Source organism: Meriones unguiculatus, chromosome X (assembly GCF_030254825.1).
Source record: "Meriones unguiculatus strain TT.TT164.6M chromosome X, Bangor_MerUng_6.1, whole genome shotgun sequence".
Taxonomy (NCBI): domain Eukaryota; kingdom Metazoa; phylum Chordata; class Mammalia; order Rodentia; family Muridae; genus Meriones; species Meriones unguiculatus.
The window spans coordinates 74703770-74730938 of record NC_083369.1 but is presented as its reverse complement, the minus strand read 5'-3'; the positions used below and the strand labels follow the sequence as shown (position 1 = coordinate 74730938).

At 37.4% G+C, this 27169-nt stretch overlaps 1 protein-coding gene across 4 annotated transcripts in view; it reads left to right on the top strand.

Moving 5' to 3' along the window:
• Klhl13 (kelch like family member 13) overlaps positions 1-27169 on the top strand; it is a 227320-nt gene that overhangs the window by 75529 nt on the left and 124622 nt on the right. For all 4 annotated transcript variants that reach the window (XM_060374381.1, XM_060374375.1, XM_060374382.1 and 1 more), the window contains one exon: positions 25292-25363. In XM_060374381.1, coding sequence (XP_060230364.1) covers positions 25314-25363 — 50 coding nt within the window. In that variant the 5' untranslated portion in view covers positions 25292-25313. The remainder of the gene's footprint in view (positions 1-25291; positions 25364-27169) is intronic.

The window sequence follows — 27169 nt, the reverse complement described above, 5'->3', positions numbered from 1 at the left end:
TCAATACCCAATACCCAGCATCTTCTGGGTAGAGTCTTTCAGAGGCCTTCTGTGGTAGGCACCTGTCCTGTTCCCTGTTTATTCCCTCTTCCAATGTCTATCCTGTTTGCCTTTCTGAAGGAGGATTGATCATCTTACTCAGGGTCCCTTTTCTTGCTTAGCTTCTTTAGGTGTACAGATTTATTATGATCTTATATTATAGACTAATATCCACTTGTTAGTGAGAATATACCATGTGTGTCTTTCTGCTTCTGGGTTACCTCACTCAGGATGATCTTTTCTACTTCCCACTATTTACCTGTAAATTTCATGATTTCCTTGTTTTTAATTGCAGAATAGTATTCCATTGCATAAATGTATCACAATTTCTGTATCCAGTCCTCATTTGAGGGACATATAGGTTGTTTCCACATCCTGGCTATTACAAATAAAGCTGCTACAAACATGGTTTGAGCAGGGAATCTTATGAGAGAAGGGGGAGATGGAAAGACCTGGAGGGGACAGGAGCTCCACAAAGAGAGCAGAAGAACCAAAAATTCTGGGCACAGGTGTGTTTTCTGAGACTAATATTCTAACCAAGAACCATTCATGGAGATAACCTAGAACCCGTGCACATATGTAGCCCATGGCAGCTCAGACTCCAAATAGGCTCCTTAGTGAGGGGCTGTCTCTGACATGAACTCAGTGGGTGGCTCTTTGAGCACCTCCCCCTGTGGGGAGATAAGCCTTACTAGGCCACAGAGGAAGACAGTACTGACAGTCCTGATGAGACCAGATGGGCTAGGGTCAGAAGGAAGGGGAAGAGGACCTCCCCTATCAGTGGACTGGGGGAGGGGCAGGGGAGGACAAGAGTGATGGAAGGTGGGATTGGGAGGGGTTGAGAGAGGGGGCTAAAGATGGGATACAAAGTGATTAAATTGTAATAAATAAAAAATAAATTAAAAATAAAAATAACCTTAAAAAAGAAGTATATAATATATTTTGGATACCTCCTTTATACATATCATGCACTCCTATATGCAGTTCTTTTGGAAATATTACTCTCCCTATTACCTAGTAATAATTGCAGAATAGTATTAGCAAGAAAATTAGCGTGATTAAGTAATTTCTTTGTAAAGCGAGTATTTGACAGCTGAACTCACACTGTTAAGATCCTAAGCCTGTGGTTCTCAACCTTCCTAAATCTGTGACCCTTTAATACAGTTCCTCATGTTGTGGTAACCCCCAACCATAAAATTATTTTGTTTCTACTTCATAACTGTTATCTTGCTACTGTTACAAACTGTAATGTAAATATCTGATATGCAGGATGTCTTATATGTGACGCCTGGGAAAGGTTATTTTGACCCCCAAAGTATTCATGAGTCACATGTTGAGAATCATTGTTCTAAAGCATATTGCCATGTTCCTTGAAAATGAAATTAACTTAGTGTTTCAGTCAAGATACAATCAGAGAACGAAACTACACAAGGTATTTAATCAAAGAGAAGCTGCATTTAGAGTAACTTTTTTCATTTTTTAAATTTTATTTTATTTTTAATTACACTTTATTTACTTTGTATCCCCCCTCTAGTTCCTCCTTCCTTCCCTTCCAATCCTTCCCAGTTAATGTTGTGCTTCCTTATAGTTATGTGTATATTTTGAGTATTTCTGTATGAATTTTATAATGATCAATTTCTACAAAGAATTCATTTGGAATTCTGATCTGCATCATGATAAGCCTATAGATGAGTTTGGGCAATATTTTCATCTTAATGTTAAGTCTTCCAGTCCACAAATATGAAATGCTTTTATAGTTACCATTTTATTATTTATTTTTGTGGTGATTGAACTCAGGGTGTAGTATTTGCTGGGCAAGCACTGTACCTACCACTAAGCTATACCACCAACTCCTACTTTGGCATTTATCAAAGTCTTAATAATATGAAGAATGACACACTCTACCTGTACATTAGGGATATAAAGTCAGTGGGGTTCCAAGTTTCAAACCAGACCATATTTTGGTAGATTTAATGTCCTTTTTCTCTTTTTTTAATAATTATAAGAATTAAATTTGGGAGCTGGAGAAATGGCTTAGAACTTAAGAGCCACTGGCTGTTCTTACAGAGGATTTAGGTTCAATTTCTGAACCCACGTTGGCTAGCCCACAACAGTCTGTAGCTCCAGATCCAGGGGAATCCAGCACTCTTTTCTGGCTTCTGGAGGTATCAGGCATGAGCATGGTTTACAGACATACATGTAGTCAAAACATCTATGCACATAAAATAATAGTTATTAAACATGTTAAAAGATAGACTAGGGTCAAATGGAAGGGGATTAGGATCTCCCCTATCATTGGACTCGGGGAGGAATTGGGAGGAGAGGGCTACAGCTGGGATATAACATGAATAAACTGTAATTAATAAAAATAAAAAGATTAAAAAAAGAGAGTTACGTTTTGTAATTCTCAATTCTGTTTCATTGATATTTATGTCTATTCATATAGACAATTGAGTATGCTATGTATATGTCATATAAATTATGAGAATTTATTTCATGTTTATGTTAATATATTGTTTTCAGGTTATTTTCTTCAAGTGTGTAGAAATACAGAATATTTTTGTATATTGATGCTATGGCTTGCAATCTTGTTGAACTTGTTTTTTATTTCTAATAATGCTTAGTTAATTCCATAGAGTAGGTTCCTATCTATAGGCTTATGTCTCCTGGAAATAATGATAGCTTTACTTCTTCTAGTCTAGTCTATATGCTTTGTATTTATTTTCCTTGACTAATTTTCCTAGCTGACGTTACAGCACAGGGTTGAATAGTTGTGGCTAGCAGCAACATCCTCCATCTTGTTCTGAACCTGGGGGACAAGAGTGTTGTCTTTCATTGTATAAGAATAATGCTAATTGATTTCCTTTTTTTTTTTTTTTTTACTTTACAGAAATTTCTGTTACTTACTTTTTGTTATGAAAAAATTTTACAACCCATTAAAATTTATATAAAGGGAAGTACTGTACTCCCTTATTCTAGCCCAGTCACAGTCCTGTGATTCTAAATTCAGGTTGTTCTGTGAGTGTATTTATGTTCTGATTATGCTTTAATAAAAAAGGAAAATCTGTAGATCACATCTTGCGCCTTTTTTGAGGTGGTGAGGCCAATTTAGGAAATAAGATGCCACGATCCATCTAATGGGCTTTTGTGCAGAGAAAATGTTGGTTTTAACATTCAGTATAAAAACAATTATAAAGGATCCCTGATTGAACTTTGTGAATTCAGTGACGAACCTTGGAGCTGAATATATTCTGGACCACACCACCTATTGTGTGGTTCAAAAGATTATGCAAACACAGTGCTACATATTATTCCCCTACTGTCTTATTTAATTTTGATCTATTTGGTAAAATTATTTGTTCTTGACTCTGAAGGATTATGATGCTTTATTTTTTCACACTTGCATGCCTTTGAACTCCCTGCACTGTAAAAAGACGGTGACCTTTAAGTTAACAGGATTCAGGTTAGAGAGGTTTGTATCTGGAGTGTTGCTTTCTGTGGAGTTCTTACTGATGAACTACCAACTAAGAGTTTCCATTGTGCTTGAAAGCCACTTAACTAGAAAGAAGTGGAACAAAATCCTAGTAAATTTAAATTGACTACATAAATTGTGATCAGAACAGGCCTTTTATTTAGTTTATTTAAAAAAATTACTTGTGTGTACATGTGTGCTAGGTGCAGCAAGTAGGCATACATGCACATGTGTGTCTACATAGGCCAGAAAAGGGCATTGGATCCCCAGGATCTGTAGCTACAGGAGGTTATAAGCAACACAACGAGGGGCGGGGGTGGCAACTGAATTCAGGGCCTCTGCAAGAGCAGCAAGTATGCCTAACCTCTGGGCCATCGGTTCAGCTCCACTTCATTTGTTCTGGCTGGCCTTGAATTCTTGAAATTAAGCAAACCTCCTCCTTCAGCTTCCTGAATAGCAGAGACTACCAAAGCACACCACATTGGGCCAGAATGTATTTTAATTGTTTTTTTTTAAAGTAACTTTTATTCAGTTGTTTCAATTGTTGTATCAGAGGATTATTGCCTTTGTCCACTAATCTAGGCTTAGTCCTGGAAGCTTCTAGCCTCTGTACAATCTAACCCAGGCCTAGAATGTCTTTAGTCTTTGAGATTTACTGCTGAATAAGCTCACTCTTTCTTGTCTTTCTGAGCTCTGGGCCGGCTGTTTCAACTCAGCTGTTCTGGCTCAAACTTCTCTCCCAGCTGATTTATTCAATCTGGCTTTTATCTCCTCCTCTAAGTTGCTCTGCTTGGTCTCAAACTAACTCTAGAAATCTGCTCTAATCTTCTGGCTCTTTCTCATTCTTTGGCTCATTCTGTTTTCACCAGGGTTCTGTCTCTGCAACCAGTGTCTCTCCATAATTTTCCTGATAAAGCTGCCTCCTCTCCTTCTCATTGTCCTTTAAGTAATTTCCATTTCTTCTCTCTTTTTGTGAAAGTTGGGTATAGCTCTCCATCTCATTGTCATTTAGGTAATTTCCATTTCTTCTCCCTTTTTGTGAAAGTTGGGTGTATCCTATTCTTTCAAGTCTTCTCTGATTTGTCAATTTTCCTGCCACTCAACAATATCACTTTCAGGCCTGGGTGCTTCCTTCTACAAACTAACTTTACCTTTATTGTTTGGGATTAAAGGTATGTGCCACCGCGCCTGGAACTAGCTTTTCATTACCTGAAAATTACTCTGTCTCCTGGATTAAAGGTGTATTTGTGTTCCAGAAAGAAACATAGACCTAGAAGGTCTTGGGAAGTGATCTCTTGCCCGAGTAAGAGATAAGGGTAGTCTCTGACTTGAACTCAGTTGCCTGCTTTTTGATCACTTCCCCCTGGTGAGGTGGCCTAACTGGTCTCCAGAGGAAGAAGATCCAGACAGTCCTGATGAGACCTGATGGCTAGGGTCAGATAGTAGGGGAGGAGGACTTCCCTCTCAATGGACTAGGGGGAGGAGAGAGAGGAAGTGTGGGACGGGGAGGAGATGAGGAAGGGGGCTACAACCAGTATACAAAGTGGATAAGTTGTAATTAATAATAATAATAATAATAATAATAATAATAATAAATATACGCAAAAATATATAAATACAATTTTAAAAAGCCTTCCTCCAGTGACGCAGTTCCAAAGAAAGCCAAATAAACAGTGCCACCAACTGGAGACTTAGCAGTCAAATGCCAAAAACTGCAGGACAAATCCTTTAATCTCCCAATTTTTTTCTAAGGAATTTATTGAAATTATACTGAGGAAAAAAACAACTTCCATATGAATTTTAGTCTGTCTGTCCCTGGATATATTGTGTGTGCCTCCAATATTCATTTTTTCAGGTTCTTTATTCTTTTATGTACTTCAATATAATTTAAAACTATATACATTTCAACATATATTTTGAGACTTTCTCCAGGAATTTTACCAATCTTTGTATTTTTAAGTAAATTATTTTCCATGATATTTAGAATATGACATTAGTCTTCTTTAATGTCCACATTCTTCCACATTCTTATTAAAGAAGCTTCCACATTCTTATTAAAGATTTTTTATTTTTTACAATTTATTCACTTTGTATCCCTTCTGTTGCCCCCTCCCTAATCCACTGCTAATCCCTCTCTTCTCCCATGTCCTCTTCTCCCATGTCCCTTCAGAAGTCCACTGATAGGGGAATTCCTCCTCCCCTTCCTTCCATCTGACCCTAGCCTATCAGGTCTTATCAGAACTGTCTGCATTGTCTTCCTCTGTAACCTGGTAAGGTGTACCACCCCTCAGGGGGAGGTGATCAAAGAGCCAGCCACTGAGTTCATGTCAGAGACATCCTCTGTTCCACTTACTAGTCAATTTTCCTGCCACTTGGAGACTGAGCTGCCATGGGCTACATCTGTGCAGGGGTTCTAGGTTATCGCTATACATGACCCTTGTTTGGAATACCAGTCTCAGAAAAGACCCTTGTGCCCAGATTTTATGGTTCTGTTGCTCTTCTTGTGGAGCTCCTGTCCCCTCCAGGACTTTCTATCTTCCCTTCTTTCATAAGATTCCCTACACTCTGCACAAAGTTTGGCTATGCTTTTCAACATCTGCTTTAATACCCTGCTGGGTATAGAGTCTTTCAGAGGCCCTCTGTGGGTAAGCTCCTGCTGTGTTCCTTGTTTTCACCCTTGTTCTATGTCTAGCTCTTTTATCTTTCTGAATGAGGATTGAACATCTTACCCAGTGTCCTCCTTCTTGCATGGCTTCTTTAGGTGTACAGATTTTAGTATGAGTATCCTTTATTATATGTCTAATATCCACTTAAAAGTGTATATATGCCATGTGTGTTTTTCTGCTTCTGGGATACCTCACTCAGGATGATCTTCTCTAGTTCCCACCATTTGCCTGCAAATTTCATGATTTCCTTATTTTTAATTGCTGAGTAGTATTCCATTGTGTAAATGTAGCACAATTTTTGTATCCATTCCTCAAATGAGGAACATCTGGGTTGTTTACAGGTTCTGGCTATTAGAAATAAAGCTGCTACTAACATGGTTGAGTAAATGTTCTAGTTGAATTGCTGAGCATAGTTTGGATATATATCTAAGAGTGGTATGGCTGTATCTTGAGGTAGCACTATTACTAATTGTCTGAGAAAGCAGCAGAGTGATTTCCAAAGTGGTTGTACAAGTTTACACTCCCACTGGAGAGATTGTAATTAATAATAAATAATTATTATTAATTAATTATTTTTATTAATTACATTAATAATAATTAATATTTAATTAATAAATAATAATTATTGGAGGAGTGTTCTGGATACCTGATTTTTGACAAAGATGTCAACATCATACAATGGAAAAAAGATAGCATCATCAACAAATGGTGCTGATCTAACTGAATGTCTACATGTAGAAAAATGCAAATAGATCCATACTTATCACCCTGCACAAAACTAAAGTCCAAGTGGATCAAAGACCTCAACATAAAACCAGACACACTAAACCTATTAGAAGAAAAAGTGGGGAAGAGCCTTTAACTCGTTGGTATAGGAAACAACTTTCTGAACAGAACACCAACTGCAAAAGCTCTAAGATCAACAATCAGTAAAAGGAATCTCTGAAACTGAAAAGCTTCTGTAAAGCAAAGGACACTGTCGTCAGAACAAAATGACAGCCTATAGATTGGGAAAGGATCTTTACATACCTATATCTGACAGAGCGCTAATATCTTGAATATGTAAAGAATATAAGAAGTTAAACAGCAACAAATCAAGTAATCCAATTTAAAAATGGGGTACAGAGCTAAACAGAGAATTCTCAATAGAGGAATATTGAATGGCAAAGAAACACATAAAGAAATGCTCAACATCCTTACTGATCAGGAAAATGCAAATCAAAATGAGCCTGAGATTTCACCTTATTCCCATCAGAATGGTTAAGATCAAAAACGCAATTGACAGTCTTTGACATGAACTCAGTAGCAGTCTCTTTGACCACCCCACCCCCCAAGGGGAGAGCAGCCTTGCCAGGCCACAGAGGAGGACATTGCAGCCAGTTCTGATGAGACCTGATTCTCTAGGGTCAGATATAAGGGGAGAAGACCTCCCCTATCAGTGGACTTGGAGAGGGGCTGAGAGGAGGTGAGGGAGGGTGAGTAGGATTGGAAGGGGATGAGGGAGGGAGCTACAGCTGGGATACAAAGTGAATAAACTGTAATTAATATAAAAAATAAAAATTTAATTAAAAAAACACAAGTGACAACATATGCTGGAGATGATGTGGAGAAAGGATCCACATTCTTAGAGTAAGCCTTTTAACTCTGCCAGTTTTTCAGATTATCCTTCTACACAATGCTTAAGAAGTAAAGTGTTAGGTATAAATCATTAGGTCTTAGTCTGACATCTACAATTGCACAGCAGCAGCATCCCTTGGGAACTTGTTAGAAATGCATGTTCTCTTGACTCATTCCATTCTGAATGAATGGGAAACATTGTGTAGCAGTCTGTGTTTAACATTACTGTAGGGACTTATGCTCAATTTTGCAGAACACTGATACAAAAAAGTTTTCCTTTTGTTATTTCTATTTTTGTCCTTACTATATTTTTTCTTGTAAGATTTGTATTTTAGGAGTCAGTGGAAACATGTTACTATCTTCCAAAAGTAGGAGAGAGGAAGAAAATATGGGATATGCATACTGTTTTTCATTTTTCAGTTCCTTAATTAGAGTAATCAGGAAGGGGTACAATTTTGGTGATAAACAGAAGTAAGTTTGTTTCAAAGTGAGACATGTTAGGCAAGCAAAAATTTCAATGTGAAACTGCAATACATCGAGTCAGCTGTGCCTGGCATTTGACATTCCATAGATGTTTGTTAGAGGAAATTTAATCCTTTTTAATAATAGACCAGTATCTATTTGAAAATAATAGAGATTTTTTTTTCTTAATAGGAGTGCAATATAATCATTAGTAAAAAAATGATCATTTGCAGGAATGACAAATGATGTCATAAGACAACAAAAAACCCCAAGGCATTCCTAAATCTATTATGAGTGACAAAACTAGAAACTGTGAAGGACAGGACCTTGTTGAGAAGGAAAGAGTGATAAGACTTTTAAAAAAGTACTATAACTGAATGTTTGTGACATGTAATATTACATCAAGTTTGTAGTGGCTACATGGTTATAATATGGGCATAGTGCCTCAGTGACTAGAGAAACAAACCTGCATTTCTTGAGAAGACTATTTCTTTATTCCAGTAAAGAAAACAAGAATCTGATAGATCATAAATGTCTATTCAATCAAGTGGGAGGTTGGATCTAGAAATAGTTGTTAGTATACCTCTCTGGACGCAAGAAATTCAATGAAGTTGGCAGTGAAGTGACCACATCATTGAGACATCTCTAAACTTACGATGAAAGCATGTTTGTGCTATGTAGCCTGAGAAACTCTCTCCAGGTTCAGTGCATAAAAAGGATATAAAAACCATGTCAACTCCATACTGAAAATAGTTATGACTGTCCTATTTGAGAATAGTCACCACTAGCTGTTGAGGAGAACCCATAGATATTTCAGATTGGCCCAACAGAGGTCAGCGGGAAACCAGACAAAGCTGATCACTTGCTTCAGTGATGCTTTGTGAAAACAAATTTAGTTTAGAGGTGTGAATATATAGAAAAAATACCTTAACTATTCAAGTTCAGATTTACTATGACAAAGAAATGACACCCTACTATAGTAGTTGGCATTTAGGTGTTTTGGGATATGTATGACCTCTTTCATGTTATAGATAGGAGAGACCTATGAGTTTCAACGATAGTTTATCATTCTGCAACTTTTCTTTTTCTGGATACTAGAGGTAGAATCCAGTACTTCCTGTATCATAGACCAAGATACTTTATGTCCTTTGTGGCTATTGTGAAGGGTGTTGTTTCCCTAATTTCTTTCTCAACACATTTGTCTTTGGTATACAGGAGGACTACTAAATTTTTTGAGTTGATATTGTATCTAGCCACTTGGCTGAAGGTGTTTATGAACTGTAAGAGTTCCCTGGTAGAATTTTTGGCATCATTCGGGTTTACTATCATATCATCTGCAAATAATGATACTTTGACTTCTTCCTTTCCAACCTGAATCCCCCTGATTTTCTTTAATTGTCTTATTGCTCTAGCAAAGACTTGAAGTATTACATTGAAGAGGTATGTACGGAGAGAGTGGGCAGCCTTGCCTTGTCCCTGATTTCAGTGGGATTGATTTAAGTTTTTCTCCATCTAGTTTGATGTTGACTATAGGCCTGCCTGTATATTGACTTTTCTATATTTAGGAAAGTGCATTGCATCCCTGATCTGTCTAAGATTTTAAATATGAGTGGGTGTTGGATTTTATCAAATGCTTTTTCCTCATCTAAGGAGATGATCATGTGGTTATTTTTCTTTCAGTTTGTTTATATGGTGGATTACATTGATGGATTACAGTATACTGAACCACCCTTGCTTAACTGGGATGAAGCCTACTTGGTCATATTGTACAATATCTTTGATGTGTTCTTGGATTCGGTTTGCAAGTATTTTATTGAGTATTTTGGCATCAGTGTTCATAAGGGAATTTGGCCTGAAATTCATTTTCTTCCTTGGGTCTTTGTGAGGTTTAGGTATCAAGGTGACTGTGGCTTCATAGAATGAGTTTGGTAATTTTCCTTCTGTTTCTATTTTGTGGAATAATTTAAAGAGTATTGGTGTTAGCTCTTATTTGAAGGTCTGATAGAATTCTGCACTGAAAGCATCTGGCCCTGGGCTTTTTTTAGATGGGAGATTTTAATGACAGCTTCTGTATCCGTGGGGTTTCCTCCCAACAGGGAGACCCAGTCTATGGTTGTTTTCAGGTCCATAGTTCTGTTTGGGATGGTGAATCGGGCACGCAGCAGGTCTCTGGGCTGGCAGCTGAGTGCCCTGATCTGGGCTTGTGGCTGAGCGCAAGCTGTACCCTGGATCCTTTTCCAGGGATTGACTGGGTGACCTAAGGTCGGTCCCGATTGTTTCCTTCTTAGTGGGGTTTTCTCTTGACTGGAAATCTCAGTCTCGGTTGTGTTAGTGCCCACAGTTAGCCTGGGAAGGTGAGCAGGATACACAGGTATATGGTTCTGGGTTGGCGACTGAGTGCCTGGTGGGACCCTGGAACTCTTCTGAGTTTTGGCTTGGTGACCTGAAAAGGATTGATTCTCACACCGTGGGTTTTCCTCTCACCTGGGAAATACAATCACTGGTGATTTAGGGCCCAGAGTATGGTTTGTTAGCTGCTGTGCTGTCACTGCTGCCCTGCTCATCAGATACAGTATCTTTCTCGTGCTGCCATCTTGAATCTCTTAAATGTTTATTTTTATTTTATGTGCATTGGTGGTTTTTACTTGCACGTATGAATGTGTGAGGTTGTCAGATCTTCGATTTCCAGACAGTTGTGGGCTGCCATGTGGGTGCTGGGAATTGAGCCTGGGTCCTCTGGAAGAGAATTCAGTTCTCTTAACCACTGAGCCATCGCTTCAGGCCTTGGCTTTTTTTCTTGTTTGGTTGTTTTGTCATAAATGTTTTTTGTTGTTGTTGTTTTGGATTTATGTTATTGTACCTTATTTTATTAAATTTGCTTGATTTTTGAAATTTTTCAGTTTTGTGATGCTTGCTATTCCCTGCCAATCCTGTGAGCTTTCTTTTCTTAAAACAGGACTTATCACTATTTTAAATGAACGTAGACTATTATAAAAATTTCTAAAATTTCTTTCTTTCACATAACAACAGTTTGTGAATAAGGTTTCTAAATAAAGTTTACCTTATTTGATATGAAATTAATTTGAGGTATCTCAAATCTCATTATTTTTAAAGTTATAGATTCTTGTATAGATAGTGTGATGTGGTGATTTTTTTATTATTAAATGTAAAGTCATAGGAATCTCTGTTTGAAATTCTACATAACAATATGATAGGTTCTTGAAACGTTAGATTTGTGAGTTACTGAAATGCTTATTGCAAAATTACTTGACTTATACAAGATATCTCAACTATCAAAAGCAATTTTATCAGTTTTATTTCTAGTGAGCTAAGCAGAATATTTTAAAGGTAAAACTACAATTAGGTCTTTGTCAGGTGTGATCTCTGAGAATTGATTGATTTCCCTTTTATTCATTAGGTTGTCACAGGTAATGAAAAATGTTTCTTTTTTTCTTTGGGAGAAGGTTGAATCATGATCTCATAATGTCACTCAGACTGTCTTCAAAATTAAAATCCTTTGCTTTCTGGGTGCTGGGTTATACTCATGTATCAAGAGTATCAGCGAAAGTGTGTCTACTTAGTTATAATGCTTGTCTGGTTAGTTTTTTGTTGTTGTTGTTTGTTTGTTTTTTGTTTTGTCTTTTTCTTTCCTTTAAAAAATTTATTTTGGAGATTGTAATTCAATTGCAGCATTTCTCCCTTCCCTTTTCTCTCCATCTAAACTCTCCCATGCACACTTCTCTGCTCTTGTTCAAATTTATGGCCTCTTTTTTCCTCTAATTGTTATTGCAAGGATGACTGTTTGGCACTGGATAACTAATTGGTGTGCTTTTCCCTGGGAGGACCACTTCTCCTGCACTCAGCTTTACTCAGTTGCTGGAAGTTCTTTGTGTAGGATTGGGGCCTCCTGGGCTTTTCCCCATCCAGTTTGGAAAGTAGTGGTTTCTGTCTGTTGCAAAGAGAAGTTTCCTTGAAGAGAGGTGAAGATTACACTTATCTGTGTGTGTAAGCACAAATTTTTATAGACTTGTTAGAAATTATGATGGTTTAGTAAATAAGTTGTGTAATTTTTTTGAGATTTATTTATTTTTATTCTATGTGTGTGGGTGTTCTGCCTGAATGTATGTACACCATGTTGTATTGAGATACAGTACCCACAGAGTTCAGAAAAGGGCATCAGATCCTCTGGAACTGGAGTTAACAGATGGTAGTAAGCCAGCATGAGGGTACTGGAAATTTGAAGCAGAGTCCTCTGCAAAAGCAGTTAGTACTCTTTTTTAATTTTTTATTTATTTTTAAATTACAGTTTATTCACTTTGTATCCCAGCGATAGCCCATCCTTCATCCTCTCCCAATCCTACCCTCACTCCTTAATCTCCTCCCATGCCCTTCCCAAGTCCACTGATAGGGGAGGTCCTCTTTCTCTTCCATCTGACCCTAGCATATCAGGTCTCATCAAGATTGGCTGCATTGTCTCCCTCTGTGGCCTGGTAAGGCTGCTCACCCCTCAGGAGGAGGTGATCAAAGAGCCAGCCACCAAGTTCATGTCAGAGACAGTCCATGTTCCCATTACTCCCTAGTAATGGAGACTGAGATATCATGGGCTACATCTGCGCAGGGGTTCTAGGTTATCTCCATGCATGGTCCTTGGTTGGAGTATCAGTCTCAGAAAAAGAAAAAAAAAAAAAAAAACCCATGTGCTCTGATTTTTTGGTTTTGTTGTTCTCCTTGTGGAACTCCAGACCTTTCCAAGTATTTTTATCTCCCCCTTATTTCACAAGATTCCCAGAACTCTTCCCAAAGTTTGGCTATGAGTACCAGCAATACCAAAAACTCATGTGACTACATGTGCTGGAGAGGATGTAGAGAAAGGGGAACCCTCCTCCATTACTGGTGTAAACTTCTACAACCAGTTTGGAGTTCAGTCTGGTGCTAAGACAATCAGGAATAGTGCTACCTCAAGATCCAGCTATACCACTCCTAGGCATTTATCCAAAATATGTTCAAATACACAAGGACATTTGCTCAACCATGTTCACAGTAGCTTTATTTGTAATATCCCGAACCTGGAAACAACCCAGATGCCCCTCAGTTGAGGAATGGATACAGAAATCATGGTACATTTACACAATTGAACACTACTCAGCAATTAAAAATAAGAAATCATGAAATTTGTAGGCAAATGATGAGAAGTAGAGAAGATAATCTTTAGTGATTTATCCCAGAATTAGAAAGACACACATGGTATGTATTCACTTATAAGTGGATATAAGTCATATTATATAGGATAAACATATTAAAATCTGTACACCTTTAGAAGCTAAGAAAGCATGAGGACCCTGGGTAAGATGATCTGTTAGTACTTTTAACCACAGAGATCTCTCTCTCGTCCTGAAAATGTTCTTTTTCTAATATGCAAAATCTTAAGATCGTGTATTTTTTGTTTCTTTCTTTTGTTTTAAGTTTAGAGGCAGAGTCATCATATGTTACCTGTTCATATGCATTGTTCCTACTTTGAGGCAGTGATCATGTCTACATTTTTATTAATTTTTGTATTTTATAATATTTATTTTTGATGTTTAAATTATTTATTTATTATATGTGATTTATGTATATCAATGTGATATATGTATATGATTGCAGTGTTCAGAGGTCATCTTTCCAGAATAGTTCTCTACCTCCTTTTCTTTAGGCTGAGTTTCTCTTGTTTCTAGATGCTTGTCCTGTCTTCAATACCCATCTTGTCATGGGAACTTTTGGATTTTTCATATGGCTTTTAACACGTATCATCGGATTTGAGCAGTTAATACTTTAACCTGATGATCCATCTCCTCAATTCAATCCCTGTTAATGTTTTAAAATTACCTTAAAATATTCCTATTTGGTGCTGGAGAGATGACTGAGAGGCTAAGAACGCTGGCTGTTTTTTCAAAGGTCCTGGGTTCAATATCCGGCAACCATATGGTGGCTTATCACCATCTATAGTGAGATCTGGTGCCCTTTTCTGGTGTTCAGGTAAAATTCTGTATAAGTAATAAATAAATCTCAAAAAACTTTATAAAATATTCCTTTTACTTTTGAGATTATAATACACTTACATCATTTCTCCCTTTCCTTCCCCACTTCCAAGCTCTCTCATACACCTTTTCTTGACTCTTTCAAATTTACGGACTGTTTTTAAATTAATTTATTACTTGCATATATACATATGTATATATAGGTGCATACATATTCTCAGCACTGCCTACCTCCAGTCCACCTGGGAAATGTATTCTATTTCTTCTTCCCAAGGAGATCCTTGTGTCCCCCTTTAAACCCTCCTTGTTATGTGAATTGTAGCATGAATTTCTTTTACTTTATAGCTAATATCCACGTATAAGGTCATACATATCATATTTATCTTTCTGGGTCTCGGTTTCCTTACTCAGGTCTTTTTTAATTCTATCCATTTTCCTGCAAATTTCATGATGTCATTGTTTTTAACAGCTGAGTAATACTCCATTGTATAAATGCGCAACATTTTCCTAATTTATTCTTCAGTTGAGAGACACCTAGGTTGTTTGTAGTTTCTTGATCTTATGAATAAAACTGATATGAACACAGTTGAGAAACTGTCCTTTTGTTATGGTGGAGCATCTTTGGGGTATATGCCCAGGAGTGTTATAGCTGGGTCTTGTGGTAAATCTAGTCCCAATTTTCTGAGGAACCACTATATTATTATTTCCAAAGTGGCTGTACAAGTTTGTACTCCTACCAACAGTGGAAGAGCACTTCCCTTGTTCCACATTACTCTGAGGTAATGTCTATCTTGTATGCAGCGGAAGGATAGGTCTTGTTTTTGTATCCATTCTCCTAGGTTGTATCTTTATCTTAGGGAATTGAGCCCATCAGTATTGAGAGATATTAATGACCAATGATTGCTAATTCCTGTTATGTTATGGTAGTTGTGGTGGTAGCACCTGTTTCCCTTCTTTGGGTTTTGTTGTATGAGAATATTTATTTCCTGTATAATGTAGGGTGTAGTTAACCTCTTTGGGTTAGAGTTTTCCTTGTAGTGCCTTCTGTAGGTCTAGATTTGTGTATAAATATTGTTTAAATTTGAGTTTGCCATGAAATATCTTGTTTTCTCCATCTATGGAGAAAACATCTACTGGTTATAGTCGTCTAGATTGGCATCTGTGGTGTCTTAGAGTCTGCAAGGCATCTGTCCAGGCCCTTCTGGTTTTTAGAGTCTGTCTTGAGAAGTCTGTCTGCTTTGATATGTTACTTGACCTTGAAGCTCTCAATATTCTTTCTTTGTTCTGTATGTTTAGTGTCTTGATTATTATGTAGAAAGGTTAGTTTCTTTTTTGGTACAATCTACTCAGTGTTCTGTAAGTTTCTTCTACCTTTATCATCATCTCCTTTATGTTAGGAAAATTTTCTTTTGTGATTTGGTTAAATATATTTTGTGGCTCTTTGAGTTGGTATTCTATTCCTATTATTCTTAGGTTTGGTATTTTCATAGTGTCTCATATTTACTGGGTGTTCTGTGTTCAGGATTTTTTATAATTAACATTTTCTTTGACCAATGAATCAATTTCTTTTATTGTATCTTAAATACCTGAGATTCTCTTTTCTATCTCTTGTATTCTGTTGGTGATGCTTGCTTCTGTAGTTCATGTTTGGTTAACAAGATTTTGCATTTTCAGAATTTCTTCAGTTTTTTTTTTTTCTTGCTTCTATTTTCATTTTCAGGTCTTAAACAATTTCCTTCACCTGATTGTTTTCTTTTTGGCATTCTTTAAGGGATTTACTGATTTCCTTCGATTTTTTTTGTTTGTTTTTCCTCTATTTTTTTTAAGGGATTTTTGTTCATCTCTATCTTAAGCAATGTTATCATCTTTGTAAAGCTTGTTTTCAGGTTGTTTTTCTTGTGCTTCAAATGTGTTGAAATATTCAGGTCTCACTGTACTGTGGGATAGCTGGGCTCTGGTGATGCCATATTGCCCTAGCTATTGTAAAGTATGTTCTTATGCAGGTGTTTATTCATCTAGGTTTGAGATGACTATAGGTTTAGGTACTGATTTCTGTGTTTATGTTCAGTGGGTATTTTGTTCCTTGGTTTCTGTTTCCTCTTTGCTCTTCTGGTCTTTGTGGCTTGGATTTCTGGCTACTGGCCTGACCTCTGATCCAGTAGGGATTTGTGTCCAAGTTGGGGGCTGGACTTCTGGTGGCTAGCTTAGCCTTTGGTACAGCAGGGAGTCTCTGCCCTAGTTGGGGGTTTGGATAAGGTGATGAAGAGAAAAGTGGGAATTGGGGCACTGAGTGAATGGAGAAAGTCTAATAGTGGGCCACTTATATGTGGTTCTGGTAGCTGGTGTGGTATCTGGTCCAGCATGGAGTCTCTGTCTGAGTTCACCTACCTGTTTTTCCGTCTTGCTTGGACTGCACCTGTTCCTCAAACTGTAGTAGCCGCACCAGTTCTTTTTATTGGTGTGGCCTGTACCTGGGCAATGGAAATCAGCAGGAGTTGGGGGCAGGGGCAAGGGGTGCAGTACGGTAGGTGGTGGAATGGGTCTTTAGGAAATCTAAGATCTAGGGAGCGGAGCAGTTCCTCAGTAGACAGGTCACCTACCTCTTCTGACTGGTGTGGCCTATTCCTGGGTAGAAAAGTGAGAGACACCCCATTCCCACTGTTAGGAGTGACACAAAACACTAAACTAACAATCATAACATATATGCAGAGGACCTACCTTTTTTGTTCTAAATCTTCTACTTAATATTTAGGTTCTGATATTCTATCTTCTGCTCCATTTATTCTACTTGTAAGTCTTTGCTTTGAGTTTTCTAGTTGGGTTATTGGGATTTCAATTCCATCTTTATTTTAGCTTGAGTCCTTGTCATTTCAAAGCTTCTACCCCTTTATTGAATTCCATTTTCAAATCTTTCATTATCTTTATCATTCTTTCAGCCTTATATTTGTGTTTTCTTTGGCATCACTCAGGTGTTTATTCTCCTTAATATCTTTCTCTGTATTTAACTGAGCTGTTTCTTTGTGTCTTCTTTAAATTCAATGAATTTTAAAATAATGAAGTTTATAATTGTTCTTTTAAAACACATATCCTGGATTTCATCTAGCTATTTCCATTGAAGATACTTCTTCAGGCCTGGTATGTTTGGGAGGGGAAACACTGTCTTAATATTTTATATTTTTGATATTTTTTGCAATGAGATGTGAGCACTTGGACTTCTTTTGTTGTTTCTAAGTTTGATATGGACAGAGCAGGTTTGGGCAGAAAAGAGTATGGGCCTAGAGATCAGAGATGGCTTGGGTGGAATGTAGTCATATTTACAGAGGGGTCTGGGGTAGCCTAAAGAATATGTCTTCTGGTTCAAGCCTGGAACGTGGAAGTAGATCTGACTTGGCAGAAATGTTGGACTCAGCTTGGGAGGGGCCTGTGGGTTGTACATATGTGGAGGGCGTGGGTGGGAAGGCAATGCAGTCCTTAGCAGAGTCATTGAGACTGGTTGTATCACAGGCAGAGAAAGAGAGAACTAGAAATAGGCACTTCATGTAGGACCTGAGAGACAAATCTGGTGGTTTGAGAAGAAGGTATGGATAGAGAGGGTCAGGGAGACTCACAGGGCTAGACAAATGGAGAAGACTGTGGGAGATGCGGCTGGGCTGAAAAGGCTATATTTGTCACAGAAGTCTCCCTTCCCTAAGTTAATTTTGAACGAACGCTAATCAGATTTTGTGCCATTCTAAACAGACCACTTTTTTTAAGGCTCACAAAACTAGTTTGTTTTTATAAAATGCAGTCTTCATTATTTTGTCTTATCCCCATTCTTGACACATCTGTTCTTAACTACTCCTCTTACTTTCACATGTGTTTTTTTGACCCACTGAGTTTAATTAGGCTTTCTTCTATAAGAATGAGTTGGGAGCTATTTGCTGGAAAATAGATAACTTAGCAGTGGCTATACTACTGATGAATGTGTCGATCCCAACTTCCAGCAACCATTAACTATAAATAGCTCTTTGGGAAGGATAGTGCATAATGGACCCTTTCCACATCCATGAAAAATTGTCAAAGAGCTCAATCATATGCTGCTTTTGTACAGGTAAAAACAACTTTTATGAGTTCACAGCTCTACCATGTCCAAAACATTGTTGCATCTCACTCCTCTCCATCCTTGGGCTCTTAAATTCTTCATGCTTCTTTTTCTCCAATGTCAAACTCTTATCAAGATCTTCTGTTGTCAATTATCGGTTCCCATCAACTACAAGATGAAGCTTTTCTGATAATGACTGAATGAGGCACTATTGTATAAGCATAGCAAAATATCATTAGGAGTCCTTTTATTGTTGTTCCTTTAGCAGAATAGTATATCATTTTCTCCTAGGCCCATGGCTTATCTAGTCTTAGATTCTTGACTACCCAAGCAGTGTCAGACATGGGCTCTGTCTCATAGAATGGGCCTTAATTTTTCTTGATCACATTTTTCTATGTTAATATGTGGAAATAGTCCTTACATAATTCTCTTGAATATGTTCATATGCACCTTATTTTTTTAACCAAAGTAACATTTTTCTCTCATACTGATTCTGTGAATAATATTTTGCAAAAAGCATAACTCATTTTGTCATTGTCAAAACAAATAACCCTACATTGTTTTTTTCAGCAAAACTTGAAAATATTGAATAATACTAAATCACTTTTCTTCAACTTTTATATTTAATTCCCATAGTTTCTCTCCTGTCTATTTTTTCTCTTTTCCCTCACTAGCCTGTCTTCATGCTTCTTGTTATTTGGCCTTTATAAGGAAAACAGAATCTTTAATAATTTCAATCTCATCATTTTCCCAACCACATGATTGTTTGGGTGTGCTTACATTAGATAATTACATCAGTATCAGTGCTGTTTTCATTGATTCGTCATTTTTCCCTCTTCTCTATCCTTTGTAATGTGATATTAGCGTTTCTCTGTCATATAAATAGACTTTGAGATATCATCTTTTTCTGACAATACCTGTCAGTATTCTTCCAGTAACAAAAACCTTGATCTCTCTGACTATTCACAGAGCTAGTATCTCATGCTTTATCTATGGAAGTGGCATCTTATCTAGTCTGTCTTTTTCTAAATCTACCCTCTACCCAATATTGTGCCAGGTGTTGTTTATATATGTACATAATTGTTTGATCCATGTTTATTTTATACTATAAATATATACATTTTATATAAAAATATACATATTTAATTCTATGATTTTCAAACTTGGCTTTAGTTAAATCCAATGTGAATTTGATTGCTTGTGTTTATTTCCTTTCCCTTCCTTCCTTACACCATTCAATTAGAAAAAAAAAAACGAAAAAATCAACTTAGGGAGAACACAGTAGAAACATAGAGGTGGTTAAAACTACTTGCTTTGAACAAAGTAAGTTATAACCTAAATTTACCCCCTTATTCTTCTTATGAGAAAAATGAATTAATTCTTCCTGTGGAAATCCTAGTATCTGAAACCTTGGAGGCTCTTTGTCTGTGAGAGGAAAGAATGTATCATGAGATTTAAAATATGGGTTATTTATTAAAAGTTTTATGATAAGTGGCTCTAGTTCCATATGCTTCATGCTAAGCCCTGCTCTTCAGGAAATGAAAGAGTCTACTCTTGAATTTTAGTGGACAACCACAGACTGCAATCTGTATATACTAGAGGTGTTGCTATGTGAAGCAGGAGTGTTTGTTGAAGGAGGACTTTATCACACTGTTTCAAGGGCCTACATTTACACACATCTTGATTGCAATCTGTATAATGTGTTATGTGACCCTGGTATACATACCAAGCCAAGTAGGGAAAAGTCACTAAGACTATCATCCAAGTGAGTTGTGATGTCTACTGGTGCTGTGTGTTTCTTCCTTGATTGACATTGGCTGTGTTAATTGTTTTTTCTTTTTTTTAAGAAAGGGCTCTGGTTGGACTTAGCACCTTTGTCTAGCTTAGCAAATGAACTAGCCTCTTTTTTTCTGATTTATAGTATGGAGATCCACTTGTCCTGCTGCTTAACCAGATCTGTTTTGTCTGTAATTCCTCAGTACATTTCACTCTTTTGTGATTCTGGAACTGTCTGCCTTTGTGGTATGATGTCAGCATTTACTTTTGATGGCTTATCGTCATATTGTTTTCTAAATCACACACTTTGTGCTATTGTAACAAAATCCCTAAGATGGGTAATTCATACAGAAAATAAAATTATCCCTCACTATTCTGTAGAGTAGACATCCAAAATCAAGGTGCTGGGGACTTCTTGCTTTATCATCCTGTGGAAGTGATTGTTTTAGTTAAGGGTTCTAATTTTTTCTTTTTATTTATTACTTATTACAATTTATTTACTCTGTGTCTTGTCTGTAGGCCTTTCCCTCATCTCCTCCTGGTCCCACACTCCTTCCTCTTCTCCCTTAATCCAGTTATAGGGGAGGTCCTCCTTCCCTACTATCTGACCCTAGCCTATCAAGTCTCATCAAGATGCATCCTCTTCCTCTGTGGTCTGGCAAGGCTTCCACCCCAGGGAGAGATGATCAAAGAGCCAGCCACTGAGTCCATGTCAGAGACAGGCCCCTGCTCTTCTTTCTAGGGAACCTCCATGGCGACTAAGCTGCCTGTAGGCTACATCTGAGCAAAGGGTCTAGCTCCTCTTCATGCATGGTCCTCAGTTGGAGCATCAGTCTCTGCAGGCACTGCTGGGCCTAGATTTTTTGGTTTTGTTGGTCTCCTTGTGGAGCTCCTGACCCCTACAAGTTTTATTGCTAGAAAGAGACACCATGAACATAGCAACTCTCATAAAGGAAAACATTTAATTGGGGCTGGCTTACATTTCCAGGGATTTAGTCCATTATCTTCGTGGCAGGAAGCATGGTACTGGAAGAGCTGAGAGTTCTACATTTTGATCTGCAGGTAGCAGAAGGAGACTGTGTGCCACACTGGGCATAGCTTCAGCATAAGAGACCTCAAAGCCCATCCCCACAGTGACACATTTCTTCTAACAAGGACACACCTCCTAATAGTGCCACTCCCTATGGGCCAAACATTCAAACAATTTGGCACTCGGTGGGGCATTCCTATTCAACCTACCACAATGACAAAAAGGAAAAGGGAGAGAAAGTAAGAGTGAGTATATGCATATAAAAACAGGCCGAAGGCTAGTGAGATGGCACAGCAGATAAAGGTGCTTGTTGCCAAGTTGGATGCCCTGACTTCAATCATGGGTACTACAGGGTAGGAAAGCACTGACTACTGACTCTCACAAGTTGACCTCTGACCACTTCATGCATACAGTATCATGCGCTTTTCCTGCAACAACACCGCCCCCCCCAAAAAAAAAACAGATAAACAAGTGAAGCACATCAGTTTATAAAGAATTCACACCAAAAAATTCTCACTAATAAGGGTGTTGCCTTAAAACTTCCTAGCACTGCCACATGAGGAGTGAAGTTTTCTAACACAATGCTTTCAGAGTGAGGACACATCCAAGTGTTATAAATATGTTTACACATGTAGCTTCAGGACATTATACTTTATGAATAATTAAATTAGTAAAACATGTTCTATTTATTTTTTTAATTTTTTAAATAATTATAGTTTATTCACTTTGTATCCCACCTATAATCCCCTCCCTCATCCTTCCCCATCTGACCTTCCCTCCCTCTTCTCCTCCCATGCCCCTCCCCAAGTCCACTGATAGGGGAGGTCCTCCTCCCCTTCCAACTGACACTAGCCTATCAGGTCTCATCAGGACTGGCTGCATTGTCTTCCTCTGTGGCCTGGTAAGGCTGCTCACCCCTCAGGAGGAGGTGATCAAAGAGCCAGCCACCGAGTTCATGTCAGAGACAGCCCCTCTTCCCCTTAGTAGGGAACCCATTTTGACACTGAGCTGCCATGGGCTACATCTGTGCAAGGGTTCTAGGTTATCTCCATGCATGGTCCTTGGTTCGAGTATAAGTCTCCGGAAAGACTCCTGGGCCCAGATTTTTTGCTTCCATTGCTCTCCTTGTTGAATTCCTGTTGAAGATAGAAAGACCTGGAGGGTCTTTCTATCTTCCCCTTCTTCATAACATTCCCTGCACTCTGCCTAAAGTTTGCCTATGAGTCTCAGCATCTGCTGTGATACCCTGCTGTGTAAAATCTTTTAGAGGCCCTCTGTGGTAATCTCCTGTCCCATTCCCTGTTTTCTCCCTCTTCTGATATCCATCCTATTTGCCTTTCTGAATAAGGATTGAGCATCTTACCTAGGATCCTCTTATTCTGATGCTTTCTTAGACAGTTAGGAGTAGTGCTACCTCAAAATCCAGCTATACCACTCCTAAGCATATGTCCAAAAGAAGCTCAAGTATAAAACAAAGACATTTGCTCAACCATGTTCGTAGCAGCTTTATTCATAATAGCCAGAACCTGGAAACAATCTATATATCCCTCAATTGAGGAATAGTTACAGAAATTGTGGTACATTTCACAATGGAATACTACTCAGCAATTAAAAACAAGGAAATCATGAAATTTGTAGGCAAATGGTGGGAAATAGAAAAGATCATCCTGAGTGAGGTATCCCAGAAGCAGAACCTTTTTAATTGACATTATTACAAAGCAACAGACTTGGGTGCATTTCAGTTTACTAAAGCAAACACTTAAAAAAACAACAGCCATGAAACCAATTCCATTCATGGTATATACTCACTTATAAGTTGATATTAGAAATATAATATAGCATAATCATACTAAAACAGGTTCTATTGCTCATTTAATTTGCTTTCCTAGTAGCAATCCAGATACATTAATTTTTTTTAATGCTTTATCCTATCTCCATTAAAAACAACTCATATAGCTTAAATAAAATACAAACCTTATAACATCTCAAAATTCTCTCACCATTTGAAGCTTTTAAAAGAAAGGATAAATCTGCAGTCATTTTATTTTTCAGATACTTTAAAATTTTAATTTCATTAAAGGTCCCTGATTACTTGTACCAATGTGATTATAAGCAGAAAATATGATGTGAAAAAAACATACATACTATATAGTCTTTTGATATGTTTACTTTTTGAAATTTATTTTAAAAATGTCTAAGCAAAATATATTCTTCCCTTTCTCCTGTTTTTAAAAACAGGGCCAGACGAAAGGGGAAGAGGTCCTCCCCAATCTATGGACTTGGAAAGGGGAAGGAAGAAGCTGAGGGAGGGAGGGTGGGATTGGGAGGGAATAAGGGAGGGGGATACAACTGGGATACAGAGTTAATAAAATGTAACTAATAATAATAAACAATGGAAAAATGTAAAAAAATAAATAAAAAATAAAATAAAATTAATCCTTTTCATCTGGCTGGGAACAGATGAAAAGTCTATCTCTCACTACTTAGTTAATTATCTTGTCTGTTAAGCTGCATAGCAGACACTTTTACAAACAAACAAAGAGGCATGTAACACATCATCCTTCTAATGTGATAAGTTGACCTTATTATCAAGGAACATAACAGTAAAATATGAATTTTGTTTCCAAATATACTCAAAGTAAATAGAATAAATATATTCTTAACCTTTTTAATTGACATTATTACAAAGCAACAGACTTGGGTGCATTTCAGTTTACTAAAGCAAACACTTAAAAAAACAACAGCCATGAAACCAATTCCATTCATTTCAAGAAAAACAAAATTGCTACCTAGTGTTTCATGCCTAAGATTTCAACATGTTATAAATTTCTAGCCTGGATTTCCTGAAACCTCTTCTAAAAGCTTGGTGGGTTTCTCACACTCCCAGCCCCCATGCTAATATAGGAATGTATGTTGTCTGTTGTATAGCAAATGTTTGCCCTAGCAATGTATTTTTCATTTCTTTTGTGTTACCTAACTTCCCATGGACTCCTTAAGCCTAATGATTATATTTTACATAAATTATTCTACAAGTGGTTGACTGTCTATAGATAATTCTTAGCTAATGACTTCACATGAAATTATCAATATTATTTAATGTTTCACCACCGGGGTTTATAAAAGTATATTTTATTCACCTGATGTAATTATTGTCTGCTAACCTAGACCTAGTACCAGAAGCTTCTAGCATATTTCAATCTAACTAGGCCTACAATGTTTTCAGCCTCAGAGACTTATGCTTAATAAACTCACCCTTTCTTGCTCTTTTAGATCTTTTGCTGGCTGGTTCAATTCAGCTGTTCTGGCTCAAACTCTTCTCCCAGCTAACTGATTCAAACTAGCTTCTCTTGACTTCTAACTGAGTAGCTCTGTTTGATATCATACTAACTTTGGCAATCTGTTTTAATCTTCTGGCTCTTTCTCATTCTCTGGCTAATTCTGCCTCCTTCACCTGTGTTCAACTTGTTCTTTCTCTGCAACCTGTCTCAGCCAAATCTTATCCTTTCTCTCTGTGTGCTGTTCTCTCTGTGTGACCTCTCTTTCCTCTTTCTTCCCATGAGAGTTGGGCTCATCTTATTTTGTCAGATCTTTCTATGATTTGTCACTTTGTATGCTTCTCAACTAGACATTACTATTATTATTGTTGGTATTGTTGTTGATATTGTTATTATTATCATTGGTTTTTCAAGACAGAGATTCTCTGTGTATCCTTGGCTGTCCTGAACTCCTTTTGTAGACCAGGCTGGCCTTGAAATCATAATAGAGATCCACCTGCCTCTACCTCCCTGAGTGCTGGGATTACAGGCATGCACTACCTCGTTGAACTCAGACATCACTTTCAAACATCTGTGCTTTCTTCTACAAATTAAATCCTTTGTTGTTTGAGACTAAAAGTGTGTACTAAGGGCATGTTTGTATTCCAGCCAGAGTAGTCATGTTGCTGGATTAAAAACCCTCTACAGGGTTTCTAGTATATTCTGTTTTAAAATTATTCAATTTTGTAATTTTCACAAGATGTGTCATAGACACTAGGTGCATAGTTTTATATCATAAAATTTTCATATTTTTTTAAAAACAACACCATTATGAAAGTCTTGGTAATGATTTTTGGTTTCTTTTTCTCCTGAATAGGTCTATTCACCTCTAAGAAGCAATGGATCATCTGTACAGAGGAGAACTGATTTCTGCAATACTCCGCAACCGGTATTTATGGAAACAATTTAATTTATAAATTATATAATCTGTCTCCTATTTTATATACTTAACATAGAAGAAACTCAGTAAATACTTATTCTATACCTAGCTAAAAGTCAGAATTATTTTTAAATAAGTAAATAAGAGACTAACTGAGTAATCAGATAAAGTGTTAGTGACTGCGTGCTAAGCTAATAAAAAAAATAGAGAACAAATCTAGAAAACACAATGGATATAAAATGTGATCAGCTGGCATAAAGTCAGTGGAGATCATGATTTAAAATTTTAGGTTTAAAAGCATTATCTGCATAAACCAACAGCAATGCCCTATTGCTGAGGGTAACACTATAGAATACATTTTACATGGAGAGTCAAGCTGGTGCCTACACAGAACCTTTACCCCTACATTCTAGCATCTTTGGTAAAGGAATATACTCTGCATGCTACCAAAGGAGAAACACAAACACCAACCCAGCAGTAATTCTTTAATCTATAATGGTGTCCTGCTTACAAGATATGCTAGGCCAGTGGTTACACAAAGCTTGTGTGAGTAACTAGCCAATATTTGATTTTACTGAAGACCCTCACTACTAGGTGGAATCCAAACCCAATACTGCTTGGATGACCAAGAACCTTAGAGTAGATAGTCCAGAGACCTGGGGTAAAACCAAATATTACTGTTTTAAAACCCCAAAACCAACACTGTCAGGGACTAGCTTCAGCAAATTGTGGGTCTTGAGATTGGGAGAAATGTATCTGCATGAGAGAAAAATCACTTCACACACAGGGGCATACACAAGCTGATGGATGGCTCATTTCAAAAGACTGTTCTTGGGAGGCAGTCTCTCTGGTGTCTACTCATGTTCTTTCTTCTGCTCTCTCTCATCTCTACTTCGAGCAAAGAATCAATCCCAGTCTTTCATTGCTAAATCATTTCATTATACATTTATACATGATCAAAACCTTTTTGTCTTTCGCCAGAATATTGGCTTTTCCCCCAAACCCGCAAATGAGAACAACAGAATATAACAAGATATATGCTACATACATGGTACAGTGATTGTACCCAAGAACTCACAGAACAGAATATAGCAATTTGTACTCTACATACATGGCACAGTGATTACATTGCAAGTAAGCATATTTAATCATTAACTCAGTACTTTTCTCAGACAAACCTCTACATCATTGGTCATCTGGGCAAATCTTGTGGTTACATTAGGTGGCATAAGAACAAAGAGTCACTAAACAAACAGGCCTGTTCTTAATTCTCAGCTCCTGTTTGTTGCTGAGCAAGTTCTTTCTAAATATCTTTTGTAATAGGAATGATCTTTCAGAGGGTCTCTAACTCCTTCCTCATAAACTATACAAAGATCTTGTATTCTCCCTATCCTATCCCAAGGAGTCATGTCCATGTGACCATGTTTTTCTAGAAAAGGAAGTTAGTATGAGTCCAGTAGCTTCTCTAGGGTCTAATTCCTTTTGGCTGCAGTAATCTGGGGGCTGAGTGTGGAAATTCAAATAATTATTGATATTGTTTGATATCCATGAGCTAACTAAAGTTTTTCAGGAACAATTAGCACAAAAGGCCTCCATGGATTCAACCTCTCGTTCAGATAATTCAGGGTTCATTGCCTTTACAGCCAGGAGGAATACTTCCTGCAGTGTGGTTGTCTCTGAGCCATTTCCTTCTCCCCCAATCTTCCTAAAAATCTTATCAGTTGCATTAACTAGGGTTGAATTAGAGGAAAAATGTGGAGTCACAGTAAGAAACAAAGCAGGTAGACATAAAAGAAAAACAACGCCATTTGTGAA